Raw genomic sequence first — 17,446 nt, 5'->3', positions numbered from 1 at the left:
ATGAAGGTTAGAATTTAAACTAAATAAGCTGCTGCATTTATCATTTTTTATTGAAAATATCTCTCCGTAAATGTTGTAAAGTCAAATAAAACTGGCAAATTAAAGTAAATCTCTACACCGCACCAGCCTTTTTTACACAGTATAGCCTCAAATAATCGATACAGCTGTGACATTAACCAAAAAAACCAAGATGTACCAGAATCCTCTTGCTATACCATGACCTGGTTACAGGGTCCAAGGAGTTTCCTTATATTGCATTCAGGGTGTAACCGAGGACAAGGGATGAGTAAACGGGGCAAAGAAATAAATTGATCATTTATTTATTACATGAGTTAGACATACAAATTCCCAGTCATTTCCAGACAGGACTTACAACACATCCTGCTGATATCCCAGCTGCACATGAGACTTACCACACAAACTGTGCGAAACAACACTGCAACCCGTCACACCCCGCTTAGCGACACTGCAATCGTGGCACACACTGCAAACAATTCAGGTCTGAGCGCAGCTGGGAATCAGTGCTATGTATGGCCATGCGATCTGGGAGATAAAGGGAAGTGGCACAAACAATTAAACAAAACAAAAAGAGAGGTTAGTCCGCCCTTACACAACTTACTCTCAATCAATAACCGCCTCTACGGCTGGACGGACTAACCAAAACAAAATTACAAATCAATCAAAAGAATGAAAAAAGGACAACAGAGACAGCACAGCTGAAAAACAAACAACATTATCAATTAAAATATTACCCAATAAAATATCAATTTTATGAAACCATTCAAAATCATAAAGCTAAAACAAACACTCAATATACCTACAATATTGATCAGTTTCCCTGCGCGCAGTCGATCTAGGGCTTGATCAAGTCTTCTATTAAAATTCGTGGTCACACTAAAAAAGTCCAATGACACATTAAAAATAGGCACATGCAATAGCAAACGATCCAAACAAAAATGGCAAAAGTCTCTTACCGACAGTATACCCACTCGCACCTGAGTGAATTAATTGCCTCTGTTTTTTTTCCACAGAAGAGTGCTGACTTCACCCCACACACCCACTACCTTTTCACAGCTCTTCAGCCAATCACCTGGCAGAGAGCAACAAACTGCCAGGTGACACTTGTTACAACCCTCCCCTTCAAAGGGCATCGGTGACCCGACGATGAGCTGAAAAGAGAGCACACTTAAAATTTTGCTCATTTTATAATGGATTGTGGCAATTTAAATGGGTTTGAGTGCTGTCCAGCAGTCTTCCTCATTGACCTACGAGACCCTTGCGCCAAGCTGGCAACATCTTCCTCCCCAGGTTCTAGGTCCCCAGAACAATCCAAATGGGGCACCCCCACATGTGTGGGACTCAACGTCCCTTCCTTCAACACTGCAGAATCGCCTCCATCTCCCTGTTCTGTAAACATCTGTTCCACTTCATCAACCATACTGTTATTTGTGGCCAACATTCCAGTTAGATCATCCTGTTTTGACATTTGTAGGCCACTATCTTGGTCTCCATCCAATTCCCTGATTGGAATGTTTCTCAACTCAGTTCGATGTACTTGTTGAAGTGGACCAGTGTGCCCAGCAGGAGCGACTGAATATACTACGCCATGACCAGGAGGAGGTCGCACTACTTGAAAGGGCGTGGGATCCCAAAAATCTTGAATCTTATTGCGACCTCTTACAGAGTGGTTTCTCATATACACCAAATCGCCCTGCTCCAAATCAGGACTAGCACATTTAGAGGAATTCAAATCTCTCTGAACCCTTCTCCTTTCTAACCGTTGCTGCACAACATCATATGCAGCAGCCAAGGACTTTTGGTGTTCCTGTACCCACTCTTCAAGAGTGACGTCCTCATCAACTTCACTGCCAGCACCCAACCAAAAATCCACTGGCAACCGTGGCTCTCGCCCGAATATCAAATAATATGGAGTCATACCAGTTGACTGATGTACTGTGGTGTTATACGCATATGTGACTTGGGAGAGATGCCGCGGCCACCGGCGCTTTTGTTCAGGAGGCAGGGCACGCAGCAAGTCATGAAGTGTACGATTAAATCGTTCACATTGACCATTACCTTGTGGATGATAGGGTGTCGTCCGACTCTTCTCTATCTTATAAATCTTACACAGCTGTTGCACCAAAGCACTTTCAAAATTTCGCCCCTGATCAGAATGTATACGGCTTGGAGGCCCAAATAAATGAAACCAATGCTTCACTAAAGCCTCTGCCACTGTACTGGCTCGCTGATCTTTCGTAGGGACAGTCTGAGTATATTTAGAAAAGATGTCAGTCATTACCAAAATATTCTCTTTACCATCAGTTGAGGGTTCAAGTACTGTAAAATCAATTGCCAAAATTTCATGAGGCCGAGATGCAGAAATACTACCCATAAAGGTTTTAATCTTTGGCACAACGGCCTTAGAAAGAACACACCTTTCATAATCTCTGCACCATCTCTCAATATCTGCATACATGTGCGGCCAATAATATCGCGAGCGCACCAACTGCAGTGTACGCTCAACCCCTTGATGGCCATGCTCATCGTGGAGTAAACGAAGGACGCGGCTCTGTAAACACTGTGGCAGCACCAGCTGGTCAACCTCCCTCACTCCATCAGGAGTATGAGTGCAGCGATACAACACAGACTCCCTTTGTTTCATCCGCCCCCATTGACGGACCAATTCCCTCGAACCCTTACCAAGACCATCTCTTTCCTTTGAATCTGGCAACCTGGCCACCTCCCAATACTTTAAGAAAGGACCAATCACAGGGTCTTGTTTCTGTAACCTACAGAGATCAGAGAAAGAACAACCAGGTAAAACACTTATCTCTGCCTGAACACTGGGAATCATCTCACACTGCACTCCAATATCATTAGATAACGGACCATCCAATTCCATTACAGTTCCATGCAGGCGGGACAGTGCGTCTGCATTAGCATTCTGAGCCCCAGGCCGGTATTTTATGGTCAAATCAAAAGCGGCCAGCTCTGATGCCCACCTCTGTTCTGTGGCACCTAGCTTTGCCGTGGATAAATGGCTTAGTGGGTTATTATCTGTAAATACAGTGCAACGATGACCCAAAAGATACTCCCTAAACTTTTCAGTGACGGCCCACTTGAGAGCTACAAGCTCAAGCTTCATGGAACTATAATTCCTCATATTCCGCTCTGTAGGCTTTAAGCTCCGACTGGCAAAAGCTATTGGCCGTAACTTACCCTCATACTCCTGGGAAAGCACTGCCCCTAGACCCCCATAGCTTGCATCCACTTCCAATGTAAATGGCTTCTGAAAATCAGCAAAAGCAAGCACTGGTGCAGAAACTAGGGCAGCCTTGAGCTGATGAAAACTTTGTTCACACTCTAAATCCCAAGAATCCAATAACGGTTTTGGGGGGGGTCCTACCTTTTCTACCTGGAGGGAGGAGTGCAGAGACCAGTCTATGCAAGGGAGTAGCCATGCGTGAAAAACCAGCTATGAATCTCCTATAATAACTAGCAAATCCTAAAAAGGAACGCAGTTCTGCTAGATTGCTGGGCGTTTTCCAATCCCGCACTGCAGCTATTTTATCTGGATCAGTAGAAACTCCTTCGGCAGACACCACATGCCCCAAATACTTCACTTGCCTCTGGAAAAACTGACACTTTGAGAGTTTCACTTTAAGCCCCTCTTTATCCAGACGAGAGAATATTTCTTCCAACCGCTCCAAATGCTGTTGCACGGAGGATGAAAAAAAACAATCACATCATCCAAATACAAAAGCACCGACTGATGTCTGCAATCTCCAAACAAACGCTCCATCAGGCGCTGAAATGTACTGGGTGCATTACACAAACCAAACGGCATGCGGTTGAACTCAAACAAACCAAATGGGGTACAAAATGCAGTTTTAATCTTATCCTTCTCAGCCATTTCCACCTGATTATAACCACTAGCCAGGTCCAAAGTGGAAAACCACTGAGCACCAGTCAAAGCATCCAAGGATTCTTCAATCCTTGGCAGAGGAAATGCATCCTTTCTGGTCTTGGCGTTTAACTGTCTATAATCGACACACATGCGTAGACTTCCATCCTTCTTTTGAACAAGAACTATTGGGGATGAATACGGACTACTACTTTCTCTGATGATGCGAGCTTGCAGCAGCTGTTTGATATGATCCCTTGCCAGTTCATACTGAGACGGAGGGATTCGCCTGTATGGTTGTCGCACTGGTGTTTCATCTATCAAAGGAATTTCATGAGTGATCAATTTACTACAACCAACATCCAACTCATTCTTGGCAAACACGCCGCTATACTTCTGCAATAAAACTTTTGCTTGCCGTTTCTCGCTCTCCTCAAGATTTTCAAATCCAGGCAGATCCAATTCCGCTGCATTGTCTGCCATTGTATGACTGGAAATGTAAGCTGTACAACACTGTGAATTTACAGAGACCTGTATTTCAGAATTACCCTCTGCTAGCACACTGGCCAGTTGAACTGTAGCAATCACCCGACGAGGCGTCAACCAGATATCAGTTTTACCCACATTAGTAACTGGAACAAAAGCCTCCCCTCCTTCTCCCTTTACCAATGAAGGAGACACCAATAGGCCTTCCGGGAGAAAACCATCATCAGGCCCGAGGGGTTCAATCAAGAGGTCAATGGGTGTATTCACAGGCATCTTTGGGCAGGTAACAGGAACATAACTTTGCGTTCCAGCTGGAACACAGAAGGACTTCTTACCCTGTACTCTAACACGATGGGGTTCAGGAGAATTTGCCATGGTCTCCATCATTTGGCAGTATCTCAACGCTCTTCTCCAACCACGTGGCGCAGTCTTCAAAACTGGAGCCTCCCAGAGGTCAGAACCATATTGTTTACACAATTCAGAGTACAGGGGGTTCAATACATTCATTCCTAACACACCAGGTACAGATGTCTTTTTCTGTGCCATGTGGCTATCTGTTGGATCTCCCACAATTAACACCCCTCGACGAGGTAGGTGAATTCCCAGGATTGTAACATCCAACTCAATATACCCAGAATAAGGAATTTGTAGGCCATTAGCTGCTTTAAGTCCCAACCAACCACAGTCTCTAAGCTTTTCATCACTGAGATGAGAAAAGTTATTTTTAAAAGAGCTTTCTGTGATTGTTGTGACCATGGACCCTGTGTCCAGCAAACATGAAATAATAACCCCACCCAAATCAACCTCCCCTTCCAAGCATTCACCAACTAGATGACTGAGTTCTACATTATTGGAGCCTTGCAACCCTCCCACCAGTGTGTGGCTCTGTGCACTGGTGGGTACTAGTTTTCCGCCGCCCTAGTAGTTTGGCCATCAGCCCTAGCTGCTCTTTCATGCTGATTTCCATCAGAATTGGGTAATGTTGGGCAAAATCGGGCATTATGTCCAATTTGCTCACACCTAAAACAAATGGGTTTACCATTCACCGTCCTTCTACGTCGAGAAGTATGATTGCTAGAAGCAGCCACCTCCTGTGGGTTTAATGCCTTAATGACCAACTCTAATTGTGTCTGTTGGGCTTTAAAAAGGGACACCAACTCAGCATATTCTGATGTTCTAGAATCTACACTTTCACAAGAAGCTTGCATATCTGCAGAGACTGAAATAGACTGATTATATCTAGACCTAAAAGGCTGATTCTCATACTGTGCCATCCACCTGGTCGCTTCGGCTCTCGCCTCACGAATCGTCCACTGTGGGTTGGCATTAATCAAATCTCTCAGGCTGATCCTCAATGTCAGATCTCTAACACCATCACAAAATTGATCACGCAGATCTTTTGAAGCTTTTCTTGCGGCTTCCTCATCCGTTTTAGCAATCTGGTCCATTAAGGCCATCAAAGAATGAGAAAAGTCAATTAAGGACTCACCTTCTAATTGTTTACGATTGAAAAATCTGCGTTGCAAAGAAATGTGGGAATCTAAGCAGCTGTATGTTTCTTTCAGTGTATCAAAAATTTTCTCAACATTTTCTTTCTGTTCCTTTGGTAAAAACTTTATCTCAGTGCGTGCAGTACCCTCTAAATGGTTAAAAATAATAATTTTTCTTTTTCTGTTCTGCCTCTCGTGCGCACAAAGTCTCTCATTTGCTCAATCCACTCATCTAGAGTCAGTGAGCCCATATTGTCCAACTTCCCTGAAAATGTTGGCAACTTTCTATCCTGTTGTACATATACCACAGGATTGGGTCTCACAGTCTCTGATTCACTTCCTGTAGCTCCTGTTGATGTAGAGGGCCTCTCTGTACCCACAGATGCCGTTTTCAAGTCTCTAAGTTCATTCTCCAACTCCCGTATACGTTGGGCCATTGTTTGTTGCTCGCTTCCCTCCATGATGGCGATCGAGACCTGGCTGCTCCTTCACTCCAATCTTACAAACCTGTCCCTGCTGTCCTTACAAAATAACAAAACAAAATGGCCACTCCCTTGAATCCTGTCGACAACGCCAGAATGTAACCGAGGACAAGGGATGAGTAAACGGGGCAAAGAAATAAATTGATCATTTATTTATTACATGAGTTAGACATACAAATTCCCAGTCATTTCCAGACAGGACTTACAACACATCCTGCTGATATCCCAGCTGCACATGAGACTTACCACACAAACTGTGCGAAACAACACTGCAACCCGTCACACCCCGCTTAGCGACACTGCAATCGTGGCACACACTGCAAACAATTCAGGTCTCAGCGCAGCTGGGAATCAGTGCTATGTATGGCCTGCGATCTGGGAGATAAAGGGAAGTGGCACAAACAATTAAACAAAAAACAAAAAGAGAGGTTAGTCCGCCCTTACACAACTTACTCTCAATCAATAACCGTCTCTACGGCTGGACGGACTAACCAAAACAAAATTACAAATCAATCAAAAGAATGAAAAAAGGACAGCAGAGACAGCACAGCTGAAAAACAAACAACATTATCAATTAAAATATTACCCAATAAAATATCAATTTTATGAAACCATTCAAAATCATAAAGCTAAAACAAACACTCAATATACCTACAATATTGATCAGTTTCCCTGCGCGCAGTCGATCTAGGGCTTGATCAATTCTTCTATTAAAATTCGTGGTCACACTAAAAAAGTCCAATGACACATTAAAAATAGGCACATGCAATAGCAAACGATCCAAACAAAAATGGCAAAAGTCTCTTACCGACAGTATACCCACTCGCACCTGAGTGAATTAATTGCCTCTGGGTTTTTTTTTCCACAGAAGAGTGCTGACTTCACCCCACACACCCACTACCTTTTCACAGCTCTTCAGCCAATCACCTGGCAGAGAGCAACAAACTGCCAGGTGACACTTGTTACAAGGGGATTCATTGACCCCAGACCCACTGCAGCTGACGACATCTTTTACGTGCTGCAGAGTCCGAGGGAGAACACCATTCCACCTCCTCACCAGACTCACCAGCTGGTATGATGGTGCTGCCTGCTGGGTCAAGCCTCCATTCTCAGGGCAGTGGAATCAGGACACTGGTTCCCCTCAGATAATGCCACTGCTGATAGAAGCAGCAGGATGAATTCATAACTGCGCAGTGCAGTACTATAATCTCTCCTCAAATTTGGCTGACGTCGGTTGATTGGACTGTTTTTAACAGTGGAACTCCATAAGGACCCAAAATGTGCTGCAAAAACAACTCAAAATTATGTTCTTAATTTTTTTTTTTTATCGCAGAGCTCCTCCTTTCCTTTGGAAGACTTTCATTAGCAGCAAGGAATGGTGATCTAGCTGCTGCATGAATTTGGATGTCAGTGGGACAGTGGTGGTGCAGGCAAACTCTGCTTACACCTGCAAACATTTAATAATTACAAAGTAAAATGTAAAAAAAAAAAAAAAGTGTTCTGTGGACCCCAACAATATAATATAGGATAAGGTTAGGCGATTGGACGAATATATCAACCACCGACGATAGTCTGAGGCTTTCACCGATCATTTTTACAAGAGCGATTTATTTATTTGCCCATGAGTACGTTTGGTAATAATGTTGGTGGAAGCTAAGAGAAGCAGTCAACAGAAAAAAAATAATAGGGTTGTTTTAACGGCACCCTCTTCCAGCTGCGAACAAATTCATTCATTCATTTACTCAAACTCATAACAGCCACTGGAAGCGTCACCAATAAATGGACTTGTGCCTGCCCAGCTTTCAAGCTTGGAGATGCTTTTCAAAAAACATGTCCTGTAATAACACATAAAGCAAACCTGTGGCTATAAAATATAAAATGTAAAACAAGCCCAATCTTAGTTTTACAGTACTAACTACTCTAAAACATGACAATAATAGCTGATTCATGACATGTCAAACTCAGGACTTGGTGTGGGCCTGACGACCATCACAGTATTTATTTGCAGACTGATGAAAGAGTAAATGAGTTTATTCACCTTTGTTCACTCATGTCTGGTTTATTTAGGATAGCCCTGGTCACAAGTTGTTAAATGTAAGAATGATACACAAGTCTTTTCACTGTGTAATGCTTTTAAAGCCTTAAGATGAAATTCAATTCTAAAGCACGATGCCTTGAGCACCAATGATCACTTCAGTCAAAATAAATGCCCTGCATGATTGCATATGAAAGCGGTTAAAAAATATCTGAAATTTCTAAAACTAAGAATAATTTCGAAAACGAATATTACTAGTTCAAAACTGCCTTAGACCTTTGCTGTTCTTCATGCTATGGAAGAATGTCTGTCCATGACCAATTTAAACTCAAGTGCTACAAAAACACAGCCCTATATCAGTAGTCCTGTGCATATTCACTATAGTTACAAATGACATTAGCACATTAACATCACACACAGAGAGTAAATGCTTTTTATTATGTGTGATAAACAGGACACTAAGGTGATTGGTCAAAAGTCGGAGAAAAGCCACAGTTGTCCTTCCCAAAAGATTGATTCTGTTCATCTGGACGTAGCGTTTTCAGTGGGAGAAACGTTTCGTTACTCAACCAAGTGACTTCTTTAGTCTCAGCTGACTGCAGGTTTCCCCAAACTTATAAACAGTACATTCACACAATGACTGAAACCAGCCCACTACTTACTAGATGATTGAGCATACACACAGTTGTCTGTATTTGGCTGAGATTCAGCACTTCAGCACACGTCTTCTTCTGCAGCTTTCTGAGCATCTCCTTCTGTGGACACACCACTTCACCCATCACCACAGCAACCACCTCTTGTCCTCCACCAAGCCTCTAAAAACATACTGTTACCAACTTTACATATTATGTTAGAAAAACATACTTACACAGATAACTGTTCAGATGTTTCCTCGCAGAGGAGTGGAGTCTTGCCTAGGATTTTCATCAGTTTTAAAAATATCATTGCTCGGCACAATCAAAGACATTGGTTACTACTGACAACAAGAAATAACCATTTTTTAGTAGTGGGGAGGGAGGGTAACAGTATGCAATATATTCAGTTTTAGGTATTCAGTGTTAACTGTAGCTAGGCTCAAAGTGTTAATGCTAGCTTATTTTAAAAAACAACATTGGCATATGCAAAAACCTAGGGTGGCACTACGGGTGGCAAGAGATTATTTTAGGGTGGTACATAACACCCTTGTAGATCCGCCCCTGAGTATAAGGCAGCTGTGGCACTAGAAAGTGCTGTTTCTTTGTTATTTATTGTAGACTGTACTATTTTTTATTCTTTATCATGCTGTTGCAACACAACAATTTCACTTGTGGTATCAATAAAGTATCTATTTATCTATCTATCTATTTATTTAAACAAATAATCATCATGGGCATTTTTAATATTCCTGAAATGTATAGAACAAAAGTATTAAAGGTTTTTATTTTTTTAAGATTTTCACATGAGGCCACTTAGTTTGACATGCCTACCTTACTGACTGTGAGTAAATATTAGTACGTATAGTCAGTGATATCAGTAACTTTTATATATATAGACTATGCAGTTTTCACTATAAGTTAAAAAGGCAGTTTTATTCAGAGTAAGCCACCACAATATATATACTTCCTGCTCTTTCTGTGTATATCATTGAATGCAATACAGCAATGGGAAATTATGTGTGAAATTATAAAGTTGTGAAACAGTGAATAATTGTGCCTTGTGTCTCGTTGCCATCATCGTGCCAACTGGGATGCACCCAACAGCATCATTAATCAGCAGCGGATGACATATCTGGGTGTAGCAGGAGCTCTTTGTGCAAGATTTAATGACAACAACACACACTCATGCTTTCAACTGCAGAACTTACATGTAAGTGTCCATATTAGAACAGTTTACAATTCAAAAACAGGTTTTAGCTGGTTTATTTTATTTTTTTTAAATGAGCATTACTTCAGAACTGTCTGAGTACTTCAAGTCCACTATAGCTGATTTGAGATAATCAGATTTGTCAGTCGATGCGTCCTTTATGTCTTTATCAATTATTCATCTTTATTTGTACATTTCCTCTAGTCATGGATCATTTGACTGCCAGAATATCTCTTTTCCCCTCTAATCAGCAGCTCTTTCTTAAATTGGATGGACTTGTTCTGTCTGCAAGTGTAACCACACACTTGAGAAATGAGACATAATTAAATTTGCAGTGCAGTTCTTTTCTGCAGGATTTCCCCCATTCTCTGTGTTGCTATAAGTGCATGATTATGATATATTACATTTAGGTTTGCATTTAGAGTTTATTAAATCAGACAAACTGCTGTAAAAGGCACACACCCCTTTTAATGAGTTTATGCAGACAGGCAAGTCAACAAACATCCTTGCATCATTGAAGCATTGCAACCAGAAAACTGTATGGTGACATGTTTTTCTTACATTCGCAATCAAGTTTTCTTTTTTAGGCATTGTTTACTCGAATAACAAGTTTACAGATTTCCTCTGTCTGTCTAAAAGTTGCGTGGATACTACAAAAACAATATCGACATTACAAACAAAAGTGTTATGTGCATTTCAAGACTAAAAAAGTATGAGGATGGTCTAATGCACAGAAGTTTGAAAGGAAGCACCCTGCAGATTGTGCTGAGTTAAGTCTTCTCACTGGCACCATTGGAAAGGTAATGGATCCACAAACAGCCTCATGGGGAGCACTTGGCAGGTATATAGTGCATCTACTTAGGCCCATACACTGAAGCACAACCCACTCTCTCTATACATCCTGTGCAAAGTGAAGTTTTTATGGCATGACAACTGTCCAATCCACGTCAGAGGAAGATGTGCACCTAAAAGATGCAATGCAATCCAATTAGTCCTGAAAAATACTGAAGTTGAGCAGCTTACAATGTTACATTTTTGTTGAGGTGGTGTATTTAATTCAATTATCTGGTCATTGAAAGGCTGTGGTTTCCGATGAGGATGTATTAGATTACAGTCTACTGTAAGTGTGCTTTATATTTTAACCACAATAAAGGGCACTCTGCACATTACATCACAGCCTTACTTTGGAGTTCAAGCAACAGCACTCTGACAGCAAAAGCTGAAAGATAGAAGCTTTACACAGGTAGTTTTGTTGCAGAGATATATTGTTGTATCCCACTATAGATGAACAGATTTGACATCAGCCGCAATGTATTCTTTAGTCAGGGACAAAAAGTTAGCATACTTAGTTCACAGGACGTTTTCAAAGGACAGCAGAGGAATCTGCTAAGTGAGTCTGCAAAAATGTGGAAAAGCTATTGGCAAGTGAGTACTGTGAAAAGATAATGTGCATAGGTGGACTCCAAACATCCCATCAATTAAATTACAAGTGGAATCATCCACTCAGAGAGTGGTTACTGGAAAGGGCTCCCTCCTTTTTTCACTGCTCCAGAGCCAAAGCATCACGAACGACAACAAAAACAACAACAACTTTCATTTCATGAAACCTGACGCTTGGTAAACACTCTGCTCCACAAGTCAGACACATTCAAAAATGGATTAGACAGTTTGAAAATGGGCAAAAACTCTATAAAAATATTATTTTTTTAATAACTTAACATTTTATGAGCAGTATATCTTTTAAAGTACAAGAAGAAATGTTGAAACTAAACTTAATTATAAAAAGAAATCCAACTCTATTTATAAATTACAGATGTTAAACTCTGATTTACTAATGAAACAAATATCTTACATAGAGGTGAAATAAGCCCTAGTTTGTTCTCAGGGGAACAGCAAGAACAAGTCAGGCAGTGTTCAGTGCTCAAGCATATTCACAATGCATTTTTTAACAGTGCTGTTTCTCAGAAAAGTGCAGACGAAAGGAGGGAATAAAAATAAAAAGTCCCTTTTGCATTGGCTCAGTATTATTAGTTTCAACATATGCTATCAGTTACTGTAGAACTGTTTAAAACCTTTAAAGTTAGTTACTTCCTTTGCAGCCGCTTCAGTTTAGTAGGAACATAAGTCATGAAATAAATCATAGCAAATGGGAGAAAAAAAATGGCACGGGAGATGATTTACAGTGTGTATGTAACTGTACGAGGGAATGACTATATGTAATTTCCAGTAACAGTTAAAATCCTCCTGTATTTCTGAAGTAATAAATAATGATGGTGCATGCAGAGAAATAAAAGGAGGTATTGATCATTCGCAGATCCTCAAACCCGCTCAAGAGTCACAGTCTCTCCTCCACTAATCTCAATAAGAATCCCATATATGGTCCTAGGCACAGCTCATAGCTGCTGAAAATAAATATATTAACAAATTAAATGAAATCAGGCAAGAAAGTGAGTTTTCTGGAAGAGGCTTCACTGGCCCATGGTGCAAATGGGAATGACGATGATGAGAATGATAGTCACTGCAGTGGCTATGAGTGCAATCAGCTTGCAGATCTTGGCCCGGCGGAGATCAGCTTCTTTACGCCTGAGTAGAGCATCGTAGCCTGGATTGTAGATGTCGTCCATCCAGAACTCCATGTTGTTCGGGTTCAGAGACTCGGGAGCCTGAGGGACATAATTCCATTTAGTTTCTATACCAAGTAGAAATATATTTATTATTTCAGACTTGTTCCATGTTTTTATTGGCTGGCCAGTCATTTCCTTTTGCACTAAGACATTAAATGTGCAACACATAAATATAAATAAAGTTTGACTGATTGATATGGATGTCAGCTGACTCTGCATTAGGCACTGATATTAGGCAATCAAAAAAAAATCATACAACATATTTGCTTGTGTCATTTCCACACTGCTTGTGTCGCTTTAAAAGCCAGAAATTCTTGCCTGTAAGTCCAATGGTGAGATTCGTGCTTCTCTGTCATCTACAGTCCATATTGGTCTTCCCCTTCCCTCGGCCAATCTGGGGTCCAGGACCTTTCCAGAGCTTAGCCCCCCTGTGAGACTGCTGTCTTTGTGGTGGAACAGGGATGAGTTAAACACTTGTTCCACCAGGCTGGCAGGCTTTTGGGAGAGTAGGTTAGTGGTGCTGCCCGACTGATCTGCCTAGAATAAAGATGCACCAAACACAGATTTTATGTATGCTGTTTAGATGACAACACATCTTTAAAGTATTTAAAATTCTGCAAGTCGACAATGTTAGTTATGCTAAATACCACAATGTATATACATTTCAATATACTTCTTTTCAGTCTTGACCAAATCTTAGTCATCCTAAAAGTTTAAACCAATAGCTCACTTGTCAAACAACCACATAATCACAGATGTCTAGTCGGCAAAATACAGAGTTAAAAACATGCCTTTTTGAGGCTGAACATCATGTTTATACTCATGGCTGAAACTGTTATGTACATTTAAGGGCGATTAATTATATGCTTCTGAACTAATCTCTAATCTAACATTTATTTTTTGTATCATAGAAAATATAGGATCAAATACTATGTGGAATTACTCTACCTGCCCGGTTTTTCTTTGTGAAGCTTTGCCATCTTTACTTTTCGAGAATGACACAGTCCAGTCTCTTGCAGAGTTAGACACATTCAGTTGTTTGGAGTCAGAGACACTTTTCTCTTCAGGCTGGGTTTTAGAGGCACGACTAGATGATGCATCCTTCTTCCCTTCTTTCACGCCCTTTGAATCTGCCTGACCTTTGCTGCTTTCTGTTTGATCTCCTGGAGTATTCCAGCGGCTCCAGTCCAGACTACTGGAGCTGGTAGCGGGAAACAGGTGTCCAGATGCAGACAAAGGTTGAGGTTCTGATGATTCTGAAGGAGTTAAAGGGTGGCTCATGAAAGAGGAGACACCACTAAGAGGTTCAAGCCATCTCCCACCTGTAATTTGTCCGCCACCTCCGGGTGGCTGCTGGATCTTTTCATCTAATCGCTGCAAAGCAGAAAGTACCTGGGAAATCTCAGACTTCACATCATTCAGCGATTCTAGTTGTCTTTCTATCTGGCTCATACGAAGCAGTAACTTACAGACACTGGCTTTCAGCCCATCGTCACTGCTTTCTAGAGAGTGAAAGAGCCTCTGGAGTTGACCTAGCCGGCCACGTCTAGCCTCAGGGGTGTCCTGGTTAGCGGTGCTATCACTGGGGTGCAGGACTCCTGTGGAACCACACATACTAATGTCATCTAAGAAACGAAAGATAGCACTGATGTCATCTTCCCCAAACTCAGGGTCATCTAATGAGGTCATAAAAGAGAGGCGATCAGCATGAACAAGGCTACGGAGTCGCCGAGGGTCCGGTGGGTCTGTCTGTGTTGCCTGAGCTTTGAATCCATCAGCTCCACCTGGCAATCCACTATCTCCACTCTCTCCTCCTGAAGACCCCCCAAATCCCCTACTGATAGCAGGGGTTGAACGTCTTGGAAGTTGCCCCCCTTGTGATTCTATGCCCATCCCAATGCTGTCTAGGCCTAGCCGATCCTCTAGACTGTGACTTTTACTGCTCCATGCATGCTTTTTTGTCCTAGGAGGTTGAAGGTGCCGTGGGGATGGCTCTGGGATAGAGCCGGGTCCGAAATACGTTGAGTCCTGTAGGTCATCCAAGCTTTCATGTTTAACTCGCTGCTCTGGAGTCTGGTAAACTGCTGTTGGTGATGGGTAAGGATTAGGGATCATATCAAAGCTGAGATTGTCGAATCCTTTCTGCCCTTTGTTGGGACTGGGAGACTCACTGCTAACAGTGACCTGGGGTATTAAAGGTGGCTGGTTGTGGAAGTCTTTCCTGAAGATGTTTCTCTTCTGGTCAACCGATGTTCCCTGTTCAGCTTCAAACACCTCCACGGTGGCAGAATCTCCACTAGACTCACTGTCTGTTTCCAAAGGTAGGTAGATATTCTTCATTGCGTTGTCAGAGATTTGACTGCTAGGATATAGAAGGGTGGTGTGAGGCAAGTCAAAAGACACAGCCCTCGCTCTTATTGGGGGGGAGGACACAAGTGAGATAGGATCCGGGGGAAGACTTGCTCGTTTCCGCGCTGAGTAATTTGATTTTGGAAAAAGCAAGTGCTGGTCAATAGGCTGGCCACTGGAGTCAGAGTGGGTGCGTACTCGTTCTCGACCAGGGATATTCAGCTGGTGGATCCCAGGCAGACTGGGGCCTGGGGACTGGTCAACAGGCAGGACAGTGGGGGCTCTCATTGGTTGGCTCCCTTCAGAGACCCCACCCGTCATCTGAATAAGATTGAAGATAGTTACTATGTCAGCAGCGACACCTATGGGTGATAGCCCCTGGCCTCTGGTAGAAACTCTGTCTCTGAACAGAGTGGCTGGGAAACAGGGATCCCTGCTAGCTGCAGCAAAGAGCAAACTCCTGAGCTCAATAAGGTGCTCGAGGTCAAAGCGGCTGCTGACCATACGACAAAGATCCTGGAACGTAAGCCACTGGCGCATATTGGCCAGTTCCTCCAGGATCCCCAGAAGAACTCCAGGGTATTCCTGCTGCAGGTTAGCCATGGTTGCTCACCTGACAAGCAGAAGAAAGCAGTTAGGATAGGCAAAGATTGGTACAATTTAAATATAGCACTTCTCAAATGCAAGACAATGCCACAAAACTACTAAGTATTAAAGCCACTTAAACATGATTGCAAAGAGAACTGAAGTCCTATATCTGACCAGTCAAAAAGTGAGTGAAGATAAAATAGTTTCCCCACGAAAGCATGTTTGTTGAATTACTTAAATCAGAATAATACACATGCTGTGTATAAATAACAAAAAAAGATAGTGATGTAAGTGAAGTTATTGTAGCCTAGGCATTACTACTACTACACATTTCTTTTATATTATTATTATAAAAAATATAGTTTACCGGTTCTAAATGATGTCACACTCATTTTACAGTCACATTTATGTTGAGGTTCTTATATTAGCTTACAAGTTTCTGTTAGTTACAGAAGCGATTCAGACACCTTCCTGTACAGAGGATACTTTTTTCAGTTTTGGAAAGCGACCTTATTCTGGGGTCCTAAAATAAACGATCATCTGATCTGATGACGGCGTCACACTGCGCACACTTACCTCACTGGACATTTTTTATCCACTTTTTCTATTAACAGCTTCAAGGCATTTACAGAACAAATGAAGACCATGTGGATGAACATACTGACGTGCATTTGGAAACTCCAATTGTTGCATTTGTAAATGATCTAAATATACAAACAGTATGGACCGCTGTCTTTCTTTCGTTTTTAAAGAAAAAAAAAAGACCATGACCTCTTTTGGATTAGTGTGTCAGATGGGATAAAACCAATTACAGAAAAATGCTGCAAATATGCAATTTAGGTTGTAAACATGTCGGTAACAGTGAAGCATATCCCAAGGCAAACTTAAGTGTATTTCCACTTACCTGAATCTACCAGTGCAGAATTACAGCCACGCCTGTATCCATCAACCAAACATCCAGATTTACACTGACAGAGAAACCATATTCCAAATAGGTCTGGTGTAGCATCGTTTTAGTCACTCTTTTCACGGGCTTCTCTGCGTTTGAATCAGTGTCGAGCCCACAGCCCAGGCAGGAGAGGAGAAAATTAGAAATCAGGTCATCTTCCCACAAGTCCCTGCAGTCCCCTAAGGGACCTCAAAATACATCCAAACGGTTTCCCCTCACCACAGATCAGCGACGACACTTGTAAAGTCAACAGTACACCGACATTTCTAACTGACACAGCGCAGGAGAGACACTCTTGGCAGGGCACTGTGATGTGCAAGAGTGGGTCAGGACCTGGAGCATATTTTCTCAGGCTGCCATGGCAATAATTGGCTATGTGTGCAAGATGAGCATGAAAATAAAGGGCAGATTAAAAATTGATGTTTGCTAATTGACACTCCTTCAACTTCAAACCGACAGTGAACCATAAGGTGCAGGCTAAATTGCCTGCTGGATTGCTGTGCACACACAAAAGTGTCTGCCAGACTCCAGCCCTCCCAGAGTTTTCACCATTACTCTGCATTATCATCCATAAAGGGTTGTACTTAAAACCCCATTAGACCAAGAGAGATGCGAGGCTTTCATCGCTGAGTAGTAGCACTCTGCTACAATGAGGATGGACATCTCTAATTCATCCAACAACTCACTAGAAAAGCAT

General features: G+C 42.0%; 1 protein-coding gene across 1 annotated transcript; it reads right to left on the bottom strand.

Annotated features, from left to right (window-relative positions):
• Window positions 1–10,687: 10,687 nt before the first annotated feature.
• Window positions 10,688–17,414, bottom strand: LOC146386705 (major intrinsically disordered Notch2-binding receptor 1-like). Its single transcript, XM_084927935.1, has 4 exons — window positions 16,705–17,414; window positions 13,812–15,825; window positions 13,182–13,400; window positions 10,688–12,902 (listed from the first exon to the last, which is right to left on the bottom strand). Exons 2-4 carry the CDS (start codon window positions 15,813–15,815, stop codon window positions 12,708–12,710), a joined length of 2,418 nt encoding a protein of 805 aa, XP_084784061.1. The 5' UTR covers window positions 15,816–15,825; window positions 16,705–17,414; the 3' UTR covers window positions 10,688–12,707.
• Window positions 17,415–17,446: the final 32 nt, after the last annotated feature.

The sequence above is a fragment of the Perissodus microlepis genome, chromosome 5 (assembly GCF_051167445.1).
Source record: "Perissodus microlepis isolate ML-2025 ecotype Zambia chromosome 5, ASM5116744v1, whole genome shotgun sequence".
Lineage (NCBI taxonomy): Eukaryota > Metazoa > Chordata > Actinopteri > Cichliformes > Cichlidae > Perissodus > Perissodus microlepis.
Note: the sequence above shows the minus strand (reverse complement) of the source record. Positions and strands in the feature narration are given on the sequence as shown.